The 22,453-nt window shown below is 45.8% G+C and overlaps 2 protein-coding genes across 6 annotated transcripts in view; both read right to left on the bottom strand.

The window, feature by feature from the left end:
* Positions 1–5,622, bottom strand: part of slc44a4 (solute carrier family 44 member 4) — a 36,728-nt gene extending 31,106 nt beyond the window's left edge. The window contains exon 1 of one of the 2 annotated variants that reach the window (XM_077006252.1): positions 5,135–5,622. In XM_077006252.1, coding sequence (XP_076862367.1) covers positions 5,135–5,174 — 40 coding nt within the window. In that variant the 5' untranslated portion in view covers positions 5,175–5,622. The remainder of the gene's footprint in view (positions 1–5,134) is intronic. The other variant, XM_077006253.1, reaches the window with a different exon arrangement.
* Positions 5,623–6,111: 489 nt separating this feature from the next.
* ehmt2 (euchromatic histone-lysine N-methyltransferase 2) lies at positions 6,112–22,439 on the bottom strand. 4 transcript variants are annotated; one of them, XM_077006244.1, is made up of 30 exons: positions 22,214–22,439; positions 22,081–22,115; positions 21,460–21,499; positions 21,277–21,357; positions 20,840–21,027; positions 19,816–19,882; positions 19,516–19,604; positions 19,269–19,418; positions 18,991–19,062; positions 18,806–18,908; positions 18,619–18,723; positions 18,368–18,501; positions 16,503–16,619; positions 16,233–16,376; positions 15,790–16,094; positions 15,308–15,547; positions 15,014–15,096; positions 14,668–14,774; positions 12,283–12,405; positions 11,700–11,801; positions 11,495–11,599; positions 10,951–11,105; positions 10,549–10,716; positions 10,315–10,459; positions 9,839–9,916; positions 9,430–9,545; positions 7,622–7,708; positions 7,443–7,521; positions 7,103–7,278; positions 6,112–6,578 (listed from the first exon to the last, which is right to left on the bottom strand). In XM_077006244.1, exons 2-30 carry the CDS (start codon positions 22,105–22,107, stop codon positions 6,398–6,400), a joined length of 3,567 nt encoding a protein of 1,188 aa, XP_076862359.1. In that variant the 5' UTR covers positions 22,108–22,115; positions 22,214–22,439; the 3' UTR covers positions 6,112–6,397. The 4 variants fall into 4 exon arrangements, with proteins under 4 accessions (XP_076862359.1, XP_076862360.1, XP_076862361.1 ...); XM_077006245.1 differs by having other exon boundaries at positions 21,277–21,354; positions 22,214–22,437; XM_077006246.1 differs by lacking the exon at positions 16,503–16,619 and having other exon boundaries at positions 22,214–22,433.
* Between the last annotated feature and the right edge of the window lie 14 nt (positions 22,440–22,453).

Genomic DNA, 22,453 nt, shown 5'->3' with positions numbered 1-22,453 from the left:
CTACTGCTTCTCTGTCTGCTAGGTTCAGGTTCAGGATTGACACCCCTCCTGTTTGGGCCAGAGTTGCGAGCCTGTCTGGAAATTACATCCAGCTCGGCAGCAAAGGGGCCCCCAACATAATCTCTTGGTCTCACAGGCATCTCCCAAGAAACTGAAGGTGCAGCACTAGACTCTGGCATACGCCTATCCCGGGTATGATGTGGTGCAACTTCATCCCCTTTTTCACCATGAACAGCAAGAGGTGGTGTGACTTGCTGTGCAGCTGGGTCTCCCCTTGTTATGTGTGTGAGGACAGGGTTAAGCATCATTTGCAGCTGCTTAGTCTGCTGATTTTGATTATCCAGCAAAGCTTGTAACCATTTCGGGGCTCTGTCAGACTCAGGAGATCCTGCTAAAGCTCCTTGTAGCTCCTCCGTCATTTTATTATCCTCCTGTCCACAAGGTTGTTTGTGTTGTTGTTTTTTTTTTTTTTTTTTTTTTTTTTACCTTTGTCCTTTACCCTACTTATTTATTTATTATTGTCTTTTATCTTATTTATTTATTTATTTATTTATTATTGTCCTTCTATCCCGTTCATTTGCTTGTTGTTAAGCTTCCTGGGTTTTTATTATGAAGGAGAGCTGTAATGGTGGACATGAAGTAGATCGCACAAGGACGGCAGGACCTATTATAGCATTAGCTCTCGAATCCCGTCAGCCAGCTAGTTAGTTTTCCACATCGGGTTGGAGTACTCACGACTGGAAGAGTTTTTTGGACATCCCACTTCTGACACCAGTTGTCGTGCTTGTGCTCCTCCGTATGTGAGCTGCGGCACTTGTGTGGATGACGTGAGTGGAAAAACTTCGCACGACAAGGAATCTAAAGTTTACTGTTTTTACTGAAATCTCGGCAGGTCAATACAGAACATTTAACATTACAGCAACACGAACAGATTGTCAGATGTACGGGCTCTAGCTCGGGCACAGAACAGCAGTTTGCACTGTCCATGCGATGAGCCGTGAGCGCCGTCTGTTTTTATTAATTACCATGGCAACCATTTCTAACCGATCGCATCCTACATGCGCTACACACACATCAACAAAGAGAGAGGAGGGAACTAATTCCTCAAATGTGAACTCTTACAATATGCAACAATGCCAGCAGTCAGTGGAGGGTAAACAGAAGTTAACTGAATGACATGACGGTGTATAGTTAATATTGGATATGAATTTTAAATTTTATCAGTTCGCTGCGTGACTTTTCTCCATTGAAAACTCCCGTTTAGAGAATGTTACAAATAAAATGTCAAATTTCATTCAACATGTGCTTGTAATTTTTTTTATAATGAAGTGTTCCATGTGCGCTAAAAAGTGCCCTTCACCCCCCCCCCCCCACCCCACCCCCGAGCACTTGCCCCCCAAAATGTCTGTGCACGCCACTGATTGGACCATTAAGACTGGATTAAACTTTCGCGAGTGACCGCAGCGCGCGACTCCGCACGCGTTTATACATGACGCGTCATATTATTTGCAGTGTTGTTCGCTCTCTGTGGTCGAAGATAAAGGCTTACAAGAAGCGCTGCACATCCAAACCTTTCGAAAAAATAATGCGCAATTTCCAAGTTTCGGCAGAAAAAAATGCGAATTAAGCCTTGTTTCCATTCATTACAGTTATGCGAATAAACTTTAGATCACGTGAGAGGACGTCAAAACAATAGTGGTTTTACGTCCATCTGGCAGTTACGCATTTTTGCACGTTGAGGTTTTGAAACATTTTTTTCTTTTTCTTTTCTATACATGGAGAAGTTAAATTCAATTTTTGCTCTCTCCAGAACTGTTTTTGCATGCATTTGCCATCTTTACATCGCGATCATGTACAGAACCACATGATTTGAGGCATGATACGTCATCGTTTATGCGAAAAACCCTTTTCCATCCAGTTTTTTCGAATTTTGGCGATGCGATAGTCTAACTTTTCCACCTCCTCCTAGCGTAAAAATCTTTTTGCGATATTTGGGGCTTTTTTCGAATTTTGGTCTTTTTCCATCCAGCTTTTTTCATGCGCATTTTCAAAATGCGCAAAAACTCGGTGGATGAAAAACCCTCTAATGTCGAAGAAAACCCAGCAGCTGTATGATGAGGAAAGGGAAGTAAAACAGGTTATTGTGAAGAGCGCCACAAATGTGGCTCTGACTGGGGATCACTGGACCAATGTTAGCAACAAGAATTATCTTGGTGTGACAGCTCATATTATAGATGATGAATCTATAGATGATGAAGATCCAGTCATTTGCTTTGAGCATGCAGAAGACCAATTCTAGGCACTATGGAGATCCCTGTGGCAGAGGCCTGGGAAATTAAAGAAAAATATACCATCTAAAATGGAATTAAAAAACATCTTCTGATTTACTTCAATTCTTCCAATATCCTGAGCCAAACTTCCAAAATTAAACAACATTTTTGGTCAGAATTTCAGTGTTCTGAACTGTTTTCTGCACTCATCTATTGGTCTATGTAGTAGACTGGTGGAAAAATAAACAAGATGTTGAAGTTTATGATTATGTTCATTGATTCATTCATCATTCAAACTTAAATTAATATTTCTCATGTTAAATACTGAAATGCGATTAATTTCGATTAATTAATTACAAAGCTTCCGATTAATTCGATTAATTTGTTTTGATCGCGTCCCACCCCTAGTAATTATATAGCGCTTTTTACAATAGTTGTTGTCATAAAGCAGCTTTACAAGCGTCCGAGTCCAAGCCCCCAGTGAGCAAGCCAAGGGCGATAGTGGAAAAGAAAAACTCCTATTCCTTGAGAGGAACCAAGACTCAGGGGTGGAGCCAGTGACTGTATATATACGGTCTCTGGGGGGGAGCCCATCCTCTTCTGGACGACGCCGGTCACCATGACAACAATTAAAGAGATAGAAAAACAATCTTTACAATAAATTAATTTAATCATTCAGCATTCAATGTATTCCTCAATTAACTTGTTTTGACCATCATACATCCTTAATTTATTTTTTCTTACTTTTATTTTTACTATTTCTTACTTTCTGAATAAAAACCCCATTTCTACCACTACCCCTCTAATGTACAACATTCATTTTCTGTGTTACTAATTGTGTGGCTGAGTGTTTCTATGGTATATCTTTTAAATTAACAAATCATTAATTAAAGCGCTTTGTGACAACATATGTTACAAATATATTTGATTTGATTTTGATTTAATCATTTTCTATTCCAAATATGCAGTTAATATCTTTTTGTTTAGCACAAACAAATTTTAGCACATTTTAATTTTCTTTCTTACTTTATGAAGAAGCACAGCTTTTGCTTTTCTACATCAAGTTTACACACATGGGTCAGACGCGACCCACATGGGTCAAACACCTATGGGTCAGACAGGACCCGCATGGGTCAGACACACGTGTTAGACACGGCACGCGTGGGTCAGAAACTACCCACAGGCATTTACCATTTCACAGTTCAGCACAGCTCCCATTCCACAAGTATTGCTTTTTCAATTGTTCTAACATTACTTTAGACAATATTTGGGAAATATAATTGTACATACTGTAATATTTGATTAGGTTTAGGTTACCTTGAGAGTGAGTACATTACTTTCCAGAAAGTTACAAGTAATTATTATTTACTAGCTAACTGCTGAACCTTAAGGAGGCCTGTGGTTCTCTGGTACAACATGCTTGGTGTTTCCATCCTCAATGCCTACATCATGGAGTTGGGCAAATAGCTTGTCATGCCACATATAAGAGACACATGGAGGGCTCACCCAAACTCCAACAGCATGTGCTTGAGCCAGTGGAAAGAGGTGGATTACAAAAACAAACCCCAGCCACCACCCATCCTCAAGAAGACATCCCCAAGGAGGGAAGAAGAAGAGGTGTGCTCGCTGTCCTTTTCTCAAAGACAGAAAGAGGAAAAGGTGCATTCTCTTCCCAGGGGCCAAACCACCTCAACTGGCTCCTCTCTACATGGAGGAGCAGTGACTCTACTCCGAGTCTCTCCTGGATGACTAAACTCCTCACCTTATCTCTAAGGGTGAGCCCGGACATGCTGTGGAGGAAGTTCATTTCAGTCGCTTGTATTCACAATCTCATTCTTTGTCTCATTGTATTCATGACCTCATACTAGCCAAGGCTTATGACCGTAGGTGAGACTTGGAATGTAGATTGACCAGTAAAAACTCCTCACCACAACAGTCCAGTACAGTGTCCGCAACACTGCAGAGGCTGCACCAATTCGCCTGTCAACCTCCTGTGTTCTGCTCCCTCCCCTCACCTGAGCTCCTCCTCCCTCTCTTCACCCGTTCCTCATCCCCTTGTCTGAGTTTGTATTCAAATCCTGTTTCTGTTCAGTCTTTGTTGTCATTAGTCTTCCACACAGAGTCCTGCTGTTTTTATCCTTGTCTGGTAGATGTATTTGTCTCGTCATCATAGTCATGATCTCAAGGTCTTGTTGTCCTTCCCTGTTTTCCCTATTTGTCTTATGTCTTATGGTTATATCGAAAATGCTTCGTTTAAATTTCCTCTGCATACGGTGTCTGCATTTGGGTGGCCACTCTGAAAACCTGACAAAATGACAAATATGTTGCAAAAACTAAACAAATGTTTGACCCCACTCACTACTAAAATAATTTAAAACTAGTTATTATAGTATTATATAACTTAATTTTATATCACACTTGGATGAAGGAGTGATTTTTGTAATGTAAATTGAATGTACTAATATAAAAACCATTTTTGTTAATAAAGTAGTAAAGTAAAAGTGAAAATAGTGAACAGCAGTAATCAAAATCAAGATATTTAACAAATACTTCGAATATTCAATTATAAAATGAATAGATTGAACATAGAATAACCCTGCCAATGAATGTGGGTCATTTTTGAGGGTGGGTACGCATGTGTGTGTATCAAAGCGTTTCCTCATGCCAACCATAGAGTAAACTGACGAGAAAACATACAACAAATTTCGTGGTTACGAATAAGCAAAACATCCAACTCATATTGCATCGACCTATGCAGTCAATTCCATCAATTGTTTATTTTTAAAACAGCGATCGAGCATCACATAAGATACTAAAAACATCGCGTCCATGAAAATCCACAAGAAAACAAACTTAAATCTTACCGTACTCGGAAGAGTTCGCTTCTTCTTTTTTAGCACCCATTTCGCGGGTAAGACAAATTAGGCAGGTAGCCTAAAACTCTTTATAAAAACTATAACCGAAACAAAATAAACCAAAACAAAGTGTCCTGTGTTTGATCACTAGACGAAGTCGTTCTCAAATCTCTCCTCGCGCTGGCGGCTGCTGTGGTACCGCACCTGCCGCGCGACGATGCTCACCTGGAGTTAGACCCCGCCCACACCAGGACGCACGTCACCACACGGCTCTACCGCCCCCTGCAGTCGGTACAACTCATTACCTCACTTTAAATTCTTTGCGAATATAAAGATGAGTAACAGATACTCATTCTACAGATACTGAGAACCAGAACCGGAAGCGTCCCCGCGTTTTACACCGCAACGACCTAACTGAAGCCCCCGTTTGGCACGCGCTGTTAGTCTAAACGTTTCCACCGCGTGTGTTGAACAAACGCTCGCGGGCAGCTCATCTCGAGCACGACTGCAGACGTGTGAGGTGGCAGGATATTACAATGCAGAATAAACCTCCACGCCAGAACAACAGGAGTCCTGCAACATATGACGCAATTCAAAAGCAGAATAAGTAACGACAGAAACGTGATATATCAAATTGTATTTATTCACAGAACTAATAATAATAATAATAATGACAAAAGTCTATGAAATTATACAAACCACAGATGAGTGATATTCTAATATAGACACAGTCGGCATGTAAGACAACTCCCTACACCTGGTACAGGGCACTAGTGAAGGGTGTGACTGGAGACTCGTGCTCAGGGAAGGCGCAGTGTCTTGAGCTTTGTGAGTCACGTCCCTGGAGAAGCTCACACACATCGTGTGGCACCGCTGCCTTGGAAACGGATGTGTTCACTTTCTTCTCTCACTACAGGTTTCTCACACATCACAGCTTCCTGCTTATTATGTAAAATAAGTTCTGATCAAGGCATGGAGAGGTCAGGTTTGTTGAACAATAGATTGGTCATAATTCATCCAGGACCATGAAATCAAAAAATGTTGTTTTTTTTTTTTTTTATACACAGTATAGTGTCAAATATAACTGGCCAATTCATTGTTAAGAGCACTAGAAAGTCTTGACAAATGCATCCTTTAGATTCTGATTGTATATATAAACCAGTAAAGGCCTACATGACATCACACCCTCCCGGGCCCCCGAGGGTGCATCTGGTTACTCCCACAATGCACTTCGTTACTAATCAGTTCTACCCCAAAGGCCTCCAGAAAGGTCTAGGAGTTTCCTAGCAAGGCCAGGCCAGGTTCGGGGCCTGTCTCTGGGCAGGCCTCCAGACGGGCCAGCCTGCTCTGCTCCAGGGCAATAGCTTCAGCAGAATGTTTGCACTTCTCAGAACCACACTGACATGTGAAGTACTTGCTCTTAATATCCCAGAAACGGTCTCCATAGTCAAACCTGCGTGCACGCCCACACACACACACACACACACACACACACACACACACACACACACACACACACACACAGTTATGTTAATAGTTAACAGTTGTGGTATACATGTGGATAGGTTGTGTATTAGTGTGTGTTACCCAAACTTGTGTTGCAGGACTAACAGAAGTGGTGAGTGTCTATCAGACCTTGTAATCTGTGAAGATTTCTGACACATGAGGCCATGTCTTGAGCTGAAGAGGGCTGTGTGTGGTAATCCTGTGTGTTTTGTGTGTGTTTATATCTTTAGCCCAAATATTTGAGGAAGTACTGGAAGTTGAAGAAGACTGTGTGGGAATTGCCAGTTGTGGGTGTGTGTGTGTGTGTGTGTGTGTTTGTGCATGTGTGTTACCCATCTCCTGTCCCGTGAGGATGTCCCGTGAGCAGTTGTGAGTGTGTGTGTTTGTGCATGTGTTACCCAAGCTCCTGTCCCGTGAGGATGTCCCGCGAGCGGTTGTGAGTGTGTGGGTTTGTGTGAGTGTGAATGTTACCCAAGCTCCTGTCCTGTGAGGATGTCCCGCGAGCTGAAGAAGGCGATGCGTGGGAAGCGAAGGTCCTGGTGCAGCATGAACACTCTGACCGGGATGATGTTTGGGTCACACAGGTGGTTAATGAAACGACTGATGTTACCGTAGTAACGGGCGTCAATGCAGTACACCTCCCCATCCTGTAAAGACCAGGAAGAAACAAGCAGACAGACCTCAGGTGACCCTACAGGCTTACAGTAGTACAGGGACACAGGTGTACAGTAGTACAGGTGTACAGTAGTACAGGTGTACAGTAGTTTAATTGTACAAGTTAACCTGCACTTTGAGATGGATGAAAATATACCTTATTGTCCAGATCAAACAGATAGGAGTCATCTTCTCTCACATCAGCCTCTGCATCAGAGATAAGCTCTCCCACATACCTGAACACCACACACACACACACACACGCACATATGCACACACGTACACAAATTCCATACAGTAATACAAACCAAAACCATGAACCCAGTGTACACTCACTCGCAGATGAAGCTGCCCTGTGGGATGTCCTGCAAAGCTCTGACTCCCCACCCCATCTTCTCAGTACGGTAGAGCTGCAAACGCACCCTAACACACACACACACACACACACACACACACACACACACACACACACACACACGTTAGTAATGCAGTTCTATAGTAAGGCAGTGCTACAGCAACACAGTGCCACAGTGACGCAGTGCTTCAATAACGCAGTGCTACAGTGACGCAGTGCTTCAATAACGCAGTGCTACAGTGACGCAGTGCTACACTGACGCAGTGCTACAGTAACGCAGTGCTACAGTAACGCAGTGCTACAGTAACGCAGTGCTACAGTAACGCAGTGCTACAGTAATGCAGTGCTACACTGACGCAGTGCTACAGTAACCAGCGGTGATAGTGGGAAAAATTCCTGAGCCTGAACTTTTTATGAGCGGGGGGGAGGAGGAAATTGTACCATATTTAGAATATTTAATAATTAATCTTTAAATTAATTAAGAATAAATATGTCAGGTAATCATTATCGTGAAATAAAAAAACAAATTTCTATTAATATTCTGAGAAAATGCTGTAACCTAAAGATTGTTAACACAATTAGACACAATATGTTAAAAACAGGCATGATTAATTATTTATTCATTACTGTTAGTAAATTATAGGATACCAGACAACTCAAAGAAATTATGCAAATAAAGTTTAAAAGAATTACAAGTATTATGATTATAGTTAGTTTTAATATATAAAATATTTAATAAATATTTTGTGTTGGATTATTAGGACATACATTTTGTGCTTTTGTTCATGTATTACACCTTTCGCCGTAAGGCGGCCAAGATGAACCAGATCGTCTGACCACCTGAACCGGCTCAAAAAAAAAACCACTTTCTTATATTTCTGATAAAAATTTAACTTAATCAGAATAAAGATAAAATACTGAATTTATCCTCTGAAGCTCTTCTGATGTCTGAAATACAGGCGGTCCCCGGGTTACGACGTTGATCCGTCGTAAATCGATTTTCGGTGTAAATCGGAACATACGTACATACTGTACGTAAATAACGTACTATACGCAGTTATCCTATCCTAAAGCTAGCCTTTTGGCAAATACCTTTATCCATAGCTGCGTTTAACTAATCCTGACGCCGCGCACACCAAACACCAAGTTCCGTTTACGACGCAGAACCACTTGGGTCCAAACGAGGCTTTAAACAGTAAATGGGAGATGTGTAGTAACCACGAAAAATCGTAACTCGGGAACCTCGTAACCCCTGGACCGCCTGTATGATGTTTATGCATTAATGTCTTCGGCACGACCAATAAAGTTGAAAACATTAACTGACCAAAACAAACTGGACTTAAGGCTGGAGGGAGGTAGCTTTTTTAAGTAAAGTCCGAAAATCAGAAGGCGGAATGACCCGCAAGTCAATCAAATGACACCGCCGTCATCCATCCAGCACTGATGATCCAGTGAGAGGATCATATTTCAGCCTCAAAACAGACAGCACGCGCATGTGTGTGGTTTATTATTATGATTTGATGGATTTTTCCGTCAATATTTTTAATATAAAATATATATAAAATATGTTTTTTTCTCGTGGACATGTCGGTACGCCGGAATTCCGGCTTGGCGCCTGAAAACTATCAGGCCTGAGTAACGCAGTGCTACACTGACGCAGTGCTACAGGTTCGTGTAGGCTGGTCCCACAGGGCTGTAGTAACCCAGGATCCTCCCCCATCTGCACAAGCCGGACAGTAAAGGGCACTGCTGCCGTGGTGACAGACATGCTGCAAGCTGATTGGCTCACTTGATTCCAGCCTGCACCACTCTGTTCTTGCAGGTCTTGTGGCAGGAGCAGGCGAGGTTACACTCGAAGATCAACGGGGGCTCGATCTTATTGAACTCCTGCAGGAGACGCTGGTCCTACACACACACACACATGCATACACACACATGGGGGCACACACACACACACACACACACACACACACACACACACACACACACACACACAGGGGCACACACAACCGGGCACACGCGCATACGGGCACACAACAGCCCAAACCATGTGTCATGACCAAGATGCCTGTTAAATACAATAATGTACTAGTCTAGCTCTCTCCATCACACAAAACAAACCCACAGACTAAATAATACACACTAACACCAACACACACAAATACATGCAAGCACACACACAATCACACACTCTTTACCTTGTCATACCAGCAACGGATACTGAGTTGTCCACACAGACAGTTACTGGACGAGCAGTCATCACTGCAGTTACAGTGCTTAACACACAAACACACACATCATTACTGTATGGTCCAGTACTCACTGGTATTACCCTAGAGTTGAACCACCTGTGGACATGAGAACTGTGTAGAAACAGTCATAACTACACACACTCAAGAGTTCAGAAACAGCTGTAACCAAACACACACAGAATACAGTCCAACACCACATAGCACAGTTAACACCCACCCTAAACAGTCTACAATAACCTACACCCATTGCAGTCTACAATAACCTACACCCATTGCAGTCTACAATAACCTACACCCATTGCAGTCTACAATAACCTACACCCAACCACCTACACCTACCTAAGGTTGACTGATTCTAGTAGGGAATCTATTTGTGCGTGTGTGTGTGCGTGCGCGTGAGTGAATGTGTGTGTGTGTGATACCTGCAGGTGTGTGATGTTGCGGTCTATGTTCATAGCGGAGGTCTCACAGTTCTCGGCGATGTATTTGTAGTCTGACGAACAGCCTTCATCATCAACACCATTCACACATGGAATAGGCACGTTCTCATAGCCCTGAGCTATATCACTGCAGACACACACACACACACACACAGTCAGAGAGACTCTGCAAATTGCTGAGAGCGTTGCTGATAATATGTCTACAAATAAAACAACCTGCATATGATTCGCTCTGTTCGGACAATCCGATTGGCTACCCCTCTGCGCAGCTTCCTGTTGATCTGGAGTGACACCCAAACTGGCGAATCAGGACGTGCCAGGGTGAGAGGCGTGTCCCCTTCTTTGTTCATGATGTCAATGTCTGCCCCCCTTGAGAGGAACAACCTGCACGCAGACACACACACACACACACACACACACACACACACACGCACACACACAAACACACACGGCCCAAAATATTAATTTCTCAAACATTCAATAAGCATCACATTCAGATTTATAATAGATATGTTTGAAAGGCACTGACCAAAGCACTAAAGAAAGAAACAGACAGGGCACACAGACAGGGCACACAGACAGACAGGCAGGCAGACGGGCAGGCAGACGGGCACTGACGTGACACAGGCGAGGTAGCCCTCGCGGGCGGCGATGTGGAGAGGCGTGTCCCCGTGCATGTTGACGGACGTGAGGGGGCAGCCTGCGTTCAGGATGAGCTCAGCGATTTCAGCACTTCCTGCAAAGGAGGCCCAGTGTAGACACACATTCATCTCCTACAGACAGGAGAGTGAGACACACACGCACGCACACACGCACATGCATGTGAGGGTTATTTTCATCATATTTTTGGTCAGTAACCACCTAGAAATAAAAATGCTAAATTGCAGACACAAACATCAGACATGTGCATAAAGAGCACTATGATAATGAGCATTATGAGGTATTAAAGGCATTCTTCCTCAAACCTCATCAAATGTAGTAAATGATCTCCTTTCTATTTAGAAATAATGATGACTTTTCCAATTCTCCTACTTCATCTGATTTGCATTTAAACGTGCCTTACACAGCAAAGCATGTTGTATGTGTGTATATATGTATGTGTGTGTGTGAGAGAGAGAGTGACAGAGTGATAGTGAGTGAGAGAGCGAGAGAAAGAGTGCACCTTGTCTTTGAGTGTGACGTCAGCTCCCCGGTTCAGCAGAGCTCTGATCACCTCTGTGTGTCTGTGTTCAGCAGCCCAGATGATGGGAGTCCAGCCTCCACTGTCCTACAGGGGGAGGGATTACGGTCATCAGCTCTCTCCACACACAGCGCAGAGGAGGAGCGCAGAGGAGGAGCGCAGAGGAGGAGCGCAGAGGCAGACGTACCTGGGCGTTGATGTCCACCTGACCCGTGTTCAGCAACAGCGTGACGATCTCTAGATTCCCCAATTTAGCAGCATGATGAAGACCAGTAGAGCCATCCTCCTCCTAATAGAGAGAAAGGGGGGAAGGAGATAAGGAGGGAGAGAGAGGAGCAAAAGATAGGGGGAAGGGGAGAGAGAGAGAGAGAGAGAGAGAGAGAGAGAGAGAGAGAGAGAGACATGGACTGAGTGAAGGAGAGATATGTCAGGGTGTATGAGTCATCACCTTCACTTCCTCCTGACTGAATGTGAAGGTAGACGGATCAGTGTGGTAGTCTAGTGTCTCCCACAGACAGGGCCCTGCTGGTCAAACCGTGTCGCTGCTCTGGGCTATACCAGTAAGTCCTTGGGCAAGAGTGTATGTGTGTGTGTGTGTGTGTGTGTGTGTGTGTGTGTGTGTGTGTGTACTAACTACATGGTAGACACAGGCTCCTCCCTGGATCTGTGTGTGTGTGTGTGTGTGTGTGTGTGTACTCACTACATGGTAGACACAGGCTCCTCCCTGGATCTGTGTGTGTGTGTGTGTGTGTGTGTGTGTGTGTACTCACTACATGGTAGACACAGGCTCCACTTTGGATGAGATATCTGGCCACCTCCACCTGGTTGTTGATGATGGCCTCTAGCAGAGGGGTCCTCTGGGTCTTATCCTGGGCATCTACTTTGGCGCCTGCCTAAAAAAAACAAATAAACCGACACCTGTGACCTCACAAGGAAAGGAAATGACCTCACAACTGCCAGAACTGTCCTGGGGGGGGGGGGGGGGGGGGGGGGGGGGGGGTACCTGTACATATGTATGGGTTAGAGCCCAGAACTGTCCTGGGGGGGAGCTACCTGTACATATGTATGGGTTAGAGCCCAGAACTGTCCTGGGGGGGGGGGGGGGGGGGGGGGGGTACCTGTACATATGTATGGGTTAAAGCCCAGAACTGTCCTGGGGGGGAGGTACCTGTACATATGTATGGGTTAGAGCTCAGAACTGCCCGGGGGGGGGGGGTACCTGTACATATGTCCAAAGACATGGAGGTTAGGTAAATTGGCCCTCCCTGATTCCCTGACAAACTCTCCCTGAGTGTGTCTGTGTGTCTTCATGTTCAATTAAAAAAAAGCAGTTGTCTGAGTGTGTGTGAGCTTGTATGCCCAGTGGTGGATGGTGCTCTGCCACTAGGGTCTGTCCTCACTCCCCTTCCTGTAGTGATGTGTCGTTCGCGAACGATCCGGCTCTAAGAGCCGGCTCTTTGAAGTGAACGATTGGAACCGGCTCCACAATGGGAGCCATTTTAGGATCCTATTTGGGAGCCGCTTTTTCCTTCAGTATTGCGCTTGTGCTCTGCAAGTGCCACAGTGCCAGTTTTTTTCCAACATCGTTTTTATTTGTCCTTCGGTGCCTCGCTGTCTCTCCCTCTCCTTGCGCGTATTGCTCTATTTCTGCCAGTGGTAGAGCATACTTGGCGCGTCCGCCCCTGCGTGAGGACCCCCGTGCGAAGCGAGGTCGTGCACCTCTTCAGCGCAATGAACAAAGTTATGTATGCCGGGTTCATACACCTTTACAAGGTGGAATTCAAGCACTTATACGTCACTTGCCATTTTCAATATTTCCCAGCACCTTAAACTTAAATATTTATTATACATATACTCGAAATTATTCGAAATAATTCGCTTTTTTATCACATCGATTCAGTCAGAAATCTATTTGTTGTGAATCAAAATACAGTTACATTTTCAAGTACTTTAGCCTACTTTAGCACTTTTCAAACCTGGAGCACAATGCAACATTAATTTTCGTCAGGTAAAATCCTGTTTTTCCCTGTTTTTTAGGGGTGTTTCTTTATACTACCACCCATATCGTTTCAGACAACACTGCAAAGAACTTCTCCACTGCCCGCATGTCAAGCGTGTGCTTCACATATCTGACCAATCACACGCAGCTTTCAGTTAATAATGTGGTGGGAAAACACTGAAAAAAAAAAAAAAAACTTTTTTTGTGGAAACGGCAGGCAATTGGCCAAGCTGTATTGCATTCTATTTTGTGATAATTTAATAATTGGTTATAATAAAACTTTTATTTATAAAGCATTGTTATGCAGCATTTTTACTTAACAATGTCAATAATGAAACAAAATGTTATAAAATTTGGTTTAAGCTATTAATTAATTAATAATGTTAAAAATATATATGGGGAGCCGTTTGGGAGCCGAAAAGAGCCGGCTCTCCACAGTAAGAAGAGCCATTAGAGCCGCATCTCAAAATAGAGCCGAAAATCCCATCACTACCTTCCTGCACCCCATTCAGTCCCCCAGGGGGCTGTGGATCCCGGTTGAGAGTACGCTGTGCGCAATTGGCTGCCGCTTCTCGCCGGTGTGTGATTGGTTGTGTACGAGTTGTATCCGTGTTAAAATTGTAAAGCGTCCTTGGGTATATAGAAAGGCGCTATATAAGTTGAACATTCATTCATATGTATGGTTAGAGCCCAGAACTGTCCTGGGGGGGAGGTACCTGTACATATGTATGGGTTAGAGCTCAGAACTGTCCTGGGGGGGGAGGTACCTGTACATATGTATGGGTTAGAGCCCAGAACTGTCCTGGGGGGGGAGGTACCTGTACATATGTATGGGTTAGAGCTCAGAACTGTCCTGGGGGGGGGGAGGTACCTGTACATATGTATGGGTTAGAGCCCAGAACTGTCCTGGGGGGGGAGGTACCTGTACATATGTATGGGTTAGAGCCCAGAACTGTCCTGGAGGGGAGGTACCTGTACATATGTATGGGTTAGAGCCCAGAACTGTCCTGGGGGGGAGGTACCTGTACATATGTATGGGTTAGAGCTCAGAACTGCCCGGGGGGGGGGGGGGGGGGGGGGGGGGGGGGGGGGGGGGGGGGGGGGTACCTGTACATATGTATGGGTTAGAGCCCAGAACTGCCCTGGGGGGGGGTACCTGTAGGAGCAGGTAGCAGATCTCCAGCAGACCGCGCTGGGCAGCAGCGTGAAGAGCACAGCGGCGGTTCTGAGAGTCAGCCTGATACGCCGGGTCAATCCCCTCCACTACAGATCAGACACGGGGGACAGGGGAGACAGAGGGACAGGGAGAAGGGGGGACAGGGAGAAGGGGAGACAGGGAGACAGGTGTGAGTGAGTCCAGCAGCTGTATGGTGCCCTGCTGAGTGAGGTGCTCACACTGCTGTCCTCTCACACTGATCAATACAGACACCCTGCACAGTGTTAATGGTGCAGTCGTCATGGGCCTCAGTGGTGTTTGGTGTTAGTGAGGAGGAGGAACGCACTGAGCATGAGCAGAACCTTCTGAACCTCCCCCTGCTTGGCCGCTGGGTAGAGCTGACGGGGGTGGAACCGCAGCTTCTTCCTCCTGACCAATCAGAACAAAGAAAAGTGTCTGGATTAGAATATTACAAAATTGTTCAAGCATCAAAACCTACAAAGAGAAATATGGAATGTAAAAATGCTGAATAGAACATGGAAATTATATCTGGATGTTTTCAAGCACCTTTGTGAAAGTGTAACTGAGTGTATGAGGTGTGTGTGTGTGTGTGTGTGTGTGTGTGTGTGTGTACAGCCACCTCTCTGTATCCTGGGTGAGAATTGCTCTCTGAAGCGCCGCCCTTCTGTCTCCCGGAGGAAGGGCACTGGGACAAACTGGCTTCCCATTGGGCAGGACCAGAGAGGGGCCCACACTGTCCACACCCCCATCACCCACAGCAACCACGTCTTCAGCTCCGCCCCCTCCTGCAGCAGCGTTGGGAGTCTGGAGCAGAGTCTGTGTCCCTATCCTGACCTCACCACGCCAGTGCATCCTAGCACTGAGAGAGAGAGAAAGAGAGAGAGAGAGAGAGAGAGAGAGAGAGAGAGAGAGAGGGGTTCCCTCATTTTGTATTCTGATTAGATTAATACCATTTGAACAACCCCACTGAAAGCAGCAAGTCTGATGTACGATGTTCTTCATATCATGAGAATGACTTACACCCCAAGACACGAGATGCTTCTCCTCGAAGAAACTTTAACAATACTGTAACGAAGACATCTCTTCAGATGTCTCTCTCACCTGATTGGTTCACCAATCCTCTTCTCGTTGCTAAGTGCTGTGGACGCCACAGCGAGCGTGGAGGGGAGAAGCAAGGGCGTGGTGGTGGAGGAGGCTGTTGCCGTGACTACAGCCGCCCCTGACGATGGTGTTGCCGGGGGGATGGTGACCTCCTGCGCCTCTGATGCATCTTCCCCGCAGTGTGGGCAAAAGAGAAGGCCGACGCCCATCGCGCCACGGCCCCGCCCACCTCCCAGGACGGTCACGCAGCCACGATGGAAGCGGTGTGCGATGCGAATGTCTGGACAACATTCCAGAAACGTTCCCTGGAACGTCAGGGCACAACAACGTCTCACCAAACCATACAGGCGCTCAAAATCAGCACCGGCACTTCAGAGCAGCCACCAGCAGATGGCGCCATGCAGGCTGCGTTAGATTACAAAGCACAAAGGTGCAGCTCTTACGGACAGACAGAAGTAGCCACAGCCCGGACAGCAGTGATGCTTCACCATGTGGGTCCGGTGAGTCTCACACAGCACCATCAGAGACACGCGGCTGGACGGACGCATGGTCTCCCCCTTCACGATCGCATTGGTACAGCCCACCAGCTAAGATCACCACGGCAGGTTGAAGAAAAACAGGAAAAAAAGGGGTGTGACTGCACAGGATAAATAACAGGATAAAATTACTTTAAAAACTCAATAACTCAACCATGACCTTCTGAACAGAGGAACCTGATTGGCTGAACATGACAATCTGCTCTCAACCCAGCAGTGAGTGTGTGTAGAGGACCGGGATTGGCTGAATACGGTCAGAGGTGGTCCTATGGTCTGACCCAGACCACCGATGTCCTGGGCAGGGAGGTGTGACCACCAACGGTCAGCCTTATTATACGCACTGAATTCACCAATATCTGATAATGTAGCCAATGAGCGCAGCATCAGGGTACGTGCTCATACACACATGAATACAAATCTGAGTATTCAATCCCATACATCATCAGATCTGATAAATCATCAGATTTGCCTGGATTATAATTGAGTGTTATAAATTATTATAATTTTTCTTGATTATAAATTATACTCACATAAATTACAGTAAATATGTCTGGATTATAAATGCCACAGTGAATAATTACTGTTTTTATATTTCTGAGGGAAGCCACAGAGACCTACAGCAGTCATTGTGACCTACACAGAGAGACCTACAGCAGTCATTGTGACCTACACAGAGAGACCTACAGCAGTCTTTGTGACCTACACATAGAGACCTACACAGAGAGACCTACAGCAGTCATTGTGACCTACACAGAGAGACCTACAGCAGTCATTGTGACCTACACAGAGAGACCTACAGCAGTCATTGTGACCTACACATAGAAACCTACAGCAGTCATTGTGACCTACACATAGAGACCTACAGCAGTCATTGTGACCTACACATAGAGACCTACAGCAGTCATTGTGACCTACACAGAGAGACCTACAGCAGTCATTGTGACCTACACAGAGAGACCTACAGCAGTCATTGTGACCTACACATAGAGACCTACAGCAGTCATTGTGACCTACACAGAGAGACCTACAGCAGTCATTGTGACCTACACAGAGAGACCTACAGCAGTCTTTGTGACCTACACATAGAGACCTACACAGAGAGACCTACAGCAGTCATTGTGACCTACACAGAGAGACCTACAGCAGTCATTGTGACCTACACAGAGACCTACAGCAGTCTTTGTGACCTACACATAGAGACCTACACAGAGAGACCTACAGCAGTCATTGTGACCTACACAGAGAGACCTACAGCAGTCATTGTGACCTACACATAGAGACCTACAGCAGTCTTTGTGACCTACACATAGAGACCTACACAGAGAGACCTACAGCAGTCATTGTGACCTACACAGAGAGACCTACAGCAGTCATTGTGACCTACACATAGAGACCTACAGCAGTCTTTGTGACCTACACATAGAGACCTACACAGAGAGACCTACAGCAGTCATTGTGACCTACAGAGAGACCTACAGCAGTCATTGTGAAATAAGCCATCATCAAAGAGAACATCAAAGAGACGCCCCAGAGATCCAGTTCAAATGATCAGGAGCGACTCCATCGACACAGGAGCGACTCCATCGACACAGGAGCGTAGTGAATGCCCCGTTCTGCGGGGTCATGCTGTCCCGTCCTGCCACACCCTCCATGTGTCCTGCGAGACACCTGAGGCCAGGAGCCGCATGCTGACATGCTGCTGTTCACACTGACACACACTCAGGAAAACAACAACTATCATCCCGGGCACACAGGCTCCATGATTGGCTAGTGCTGCTGTGATTGACAGGGGACAAAGTAAAGCTAGCCCCTCCCACCCGAGGAGCTGCACCTGTAGTCTCCAAGCAGCAGATGTTGGTGATAATGCTGTGTGAAAATGTGCTTCAAGAACATCGTCTGGGTCAGTCACGTGGAATCCAGACAAATAAGATGAATTAAATTGAATGGAAAGGATTGAATACCAAACACAATGTCTTTTAATAGACATTATTTAAGACAAAAAGTGATACACACCTCCCCCCCACACACACACACACACACACCTGCCCGTTGATGCTCTCAATGGCCATGCAGGTGCGGTTGGCGTGTGCCGTGAGCCGGTCCACACGAGGAGCCTCCATCCTACAGCTACACAATGGCAGCTCCTCCAACCGCTCCATCTCCCTGTCACTGCCATCTGGAGGGAGAGAAAGAGGGAGAGAGAGGGAGGAAGAGTTAACCTTTTATCAAAACAGATTGCACTAATGCATCGTGTATGGTTATGTTTATTTCTCTCTCTCTCACACACACACACCTGGGTGAGGGGAGAGTGTAAGGCTGTCTGCTGTGGAAATGTCCAGGGACCCCAGAGGAACTTCAGTGTAGTCAGTGGAGCCTTCTGGAGGAGTAACTGTGGCATCTACAATGAAGAGCATATACACTCAGACACACACACACACACACACACACACACACACACACACACACACACACACACACACCTGTCTCTGCAGCTGGTAGGGTGTCTTTCTCTGGCTGTTTCCAAGGAGAACCACCCTCTCCCTTTTTCTTCAAGCTTCCTCTTGGTTGTCCCGATGGAGAACCCTACGGTAACAGGACAAAGTAATGGCTGAACTGCACCCAACTCCACTCAGCTAAAGCATGTGAGTGGTCCAACCTCACTCACGTGGGCGGAGCTTGCTCCTGGCTCCTTCCCCATGCGGACGTCCAGCGGGCCAGACATCATTCCATCGTCTGACTTTAAAACATGACGACAGAAACAAGTATTAACATTCACATCAACACTCCCCCAGTCACCTCAACACTCCCCCAGTCACCTCAACACTCCCCCAGTCACCTCAACACTCCCCCAGTCACCTCAACACACACACACGTCATTGTAGCTGTTGTACATCAGGTGGAAGTCTTCCTCATTTGTGTGTGTGTGTGTGTGTGTGTGTGTACCTTGCTGTCAGAGTACACCACATCATCGTAGCTGTTGTACATCAGGTGGAAGTCTTCCTCATCTGCTTCATCATCTAGATCCTCCAGCCAGCCGCCCTGGTGCTCCTTGGTCGCCGTAGCTACAGGCTCCACCCTTTCCCCCACAGGGGGCTAATTTTCAAAACACATGACTGTGTTCATTACCGTTCAAAATCACATCAGAAATTCTTTTAGATGTGTTAGCGGTGTAGTGGTGCGCTCCACTCACCACTGGCTGTGGCTCCAATGCTGGGACTGGACTACCAGCAGGGGGCGCAGCAGAGTCACCATCTGTGGTCACCTTACGCCTCTTCACCACTACACAACGAGCAAAGCACCATTACAATTCAATACTCAAACATGCCTGTTAAATTAGAACCAACCACTGCGCTCAAGAGGAGGAGAGGAGATGAGAGGGAGGAGAGAGGGAAAGAGAGGGAGGAGAGAGAGAGAGAGAGAGAAGGGTAGAGAGAGGGGGTGAGACGTGGGGTGAGAAGAGGTGGGGGGAGAAGGGTAGAGAGAGGGGGACCTGTGTCAGTACTGCCACTTGATGCTGGCTTGTCTGGAGTTACTGCAGCTGCCTCAAAGGAGCGAACCTAGACACACACACACACACACACACACACACACACACACACACACGGTACCTCAAAAACACATAGTTTAACAGACGAAAACACAAAACCTATAAAAAATACACTCACACACACACATCTGCCATCCATGTCTTTATGGACCTTGCTTTGTGCACTGGTGCACAGTCATGTTGGAAGAGGACGGGGCTAGCTCCACTGTTCCCACAAAGTTGGGAGCATGGAATTCTCCACCAAATATTACACTTTTGACCTGTGCAGTCAGACAAGTACTGTTCTCCTGGCAACCGCCAAACTCAGACTCGTCCTTCAGATTGACAGATGGAGAAGCGTGATTCATCACTCCAGAGAACGCACCTCCACCGCTCTACAGTCCAGTGGCGGCGTGCTTTACACCACTGCATCTGATGCTTTACATTGCAGTTGGTGATGTATGGCTTGGATGCAGCTGCTTGACCATGGAAACCCATTCCATGAAGCTAACTGCACACTGTTCTTGAGCTAATCTGAAGGCCACGTGAAGTTTGGATGTCTGTAGTGATTGACTCTGCAGAAAGTTGCCAACCTCTTCTCCACTCGGTCAGTTTATGTGGCCTACCACTTCATGGTTGAGTTGGTGTCATTCCCAAACACTTCCATTTTCTTATAATACAGCTGACAGTTGACAGTGGAATATTTAGGAACGAGGAAATTTCATGACTGGATTTGTTGCACAGGTGGCATCCTATCACAGTTCCATGCTGGAATTCACTGAGCTCCTGAGAGTGACCCATTCTTTCACAAATGTTTGTAAAAACATGCCCAGGTGTTTAATTTAATTTTATACACCTGTGTAACACATGATTCCAATAATTGGTGAACAAATACTTTTGGAAATATAGTGTGTGTGTGTAATTATATATAAATATATAAAACCTTGACCCTATTAGTGGGGTATTGAACCAGGGAACACCAACTGACCTGTGCGAGAGGAGGTCTGTTCATGGTCTTACGGGCACGATGGACCTTTGGCAGAGGGGCAGAGGAAGAGGAAGAGGAGGAAGCCGTGGGAGGTGTGGCTTTGCTGCTTGGCCCACTGACGCTCATCTTGGCTCTGCCAGAGGATGAGGAGGGAGAGGAGGATGGAGGAAGAGCTTTCAGAGAATGACCTAACAGAGGTGAGGAAGAGAGAGAGAGCAGATGAGGGAAAGAGAGGGGAGTGAGAGTGACGTGGAGGAGGGGGAGAGAGGGAGGAAGAGAGGGAAGGCGGGAGGGAGGGAGAGGGAGGGAGTGAGAGTGATGTGGAGGAGGGGGAGAGAGTAACATTTTTAATATTACCGTAACAAGTTAACTGATGTATTAGTGTAAAAAGTATTCAGGTCAAAGTTGAGCACCGGCACGTTTCTGCCCACGTTTACCGGTTCCGGAGCTGCATGATCCCGGTTTCTCCTCCGCATGTTCGCTTCTGTCTTTCCCTTTCAGTGACGACGACGGCTCTGCTAACATTTAAGGGAATGTAAGTTTCAAAGGGAAACGAATGACACGACAGATCCGTTTAATCAACTAGGCAGGTCCAGTAGGACTAAAACATTGTGACCCACCTTCTGGTTTGCAGCGTGCCGGACTGCTGTCGGACGGACCCTGGATAAACACACCGCACACATTCAAACACGAACAAGTCCAATTCAGGGCCTGACTGTGGTTAAAGCCCCCAGGTAAGACTAGTTTGAGGAACACCTGACGATGGCAACATCTCTCTCTCTCTCTCTTTCTCCCCCTCTCTCTCTCTCTCTTTACTGCAGCACTGATGTTTTAACTGTAGGAAGCGACGTCTGGACGTCTAGACGAGGTCTGTAGTTACAGACGATGTAATTACACCGTTATAGATATTATACCTGTAAATAAGCTCGCTAGCAACCATTTGCAAAAAACAAAACAAATCCAAAAAGAACCGGTTAATCAGACCGTCAGCAGATCTGGATACATATGGTTACCTAAAACTTTCCGAACCCAGATATCCGACTACCTGACAGCAGGTCTTTATTAGCTGCTTAGTTAGCTAGCTAGCATACAGGAAAGGCTGGAATACCGGCTAACTTGTACTGCTATGCGCACTTACCGCCTGTGTGGGCCATTAAGACCCTATAAACACGCGTGTCTCTGCATGGCGTGAATGCATTTGCAATGGCAACTGTGTTGTGTGTGATTACTTGTGCACATACCTCAGCCATCCTTTCATCTGTCGACATGTTGCTCTCTGTGGTGGAAGAAAGAGTGTGAAGTCTGACATAACAGTACCAGCTTTCCAAAATGGCCGCTGAGTTTGTAGCACATAAAAACAAATAAAAGTCTCACCACAGAACTCCGTGAAATCTCCACGAATCTCTTTGCTTATTAAGGTGTTCTCAATATCTTAAGAGCAGTCTCGAAAAATACAGATACGCAGCAGTCAAAACTGGAAAAAAATTCAAAGGAGCATAATACTGTTCAAAGTTGAGCAACTTTAGTTCATTTAGCTTCTTCAACCAAAATATCATCATCATTATTATTATTATTAGTAGTAGTAGTATTGTTATTGTTGTTACTACTTCTACT

Source organism: Brachyhypopomus gauderio, chromosome 5 (assembly GCF_052324685.1).
Source record: "Brachyhypopomus gauderio isolate BG-103 chromosome 5, BGAUD_0.2, whole genome shotgun sequence".
NCBI classification, from domain to species: Eukaryota; Metazoa; Chordata; class Actinopteri; order Gymnotiformes; family Hypopomidae; genus Brachyhypopomus; species Brachyhypopomus gauderio.
This window is presented reverse-complemented; position numbering and strand designations above follow the sequence as displayed.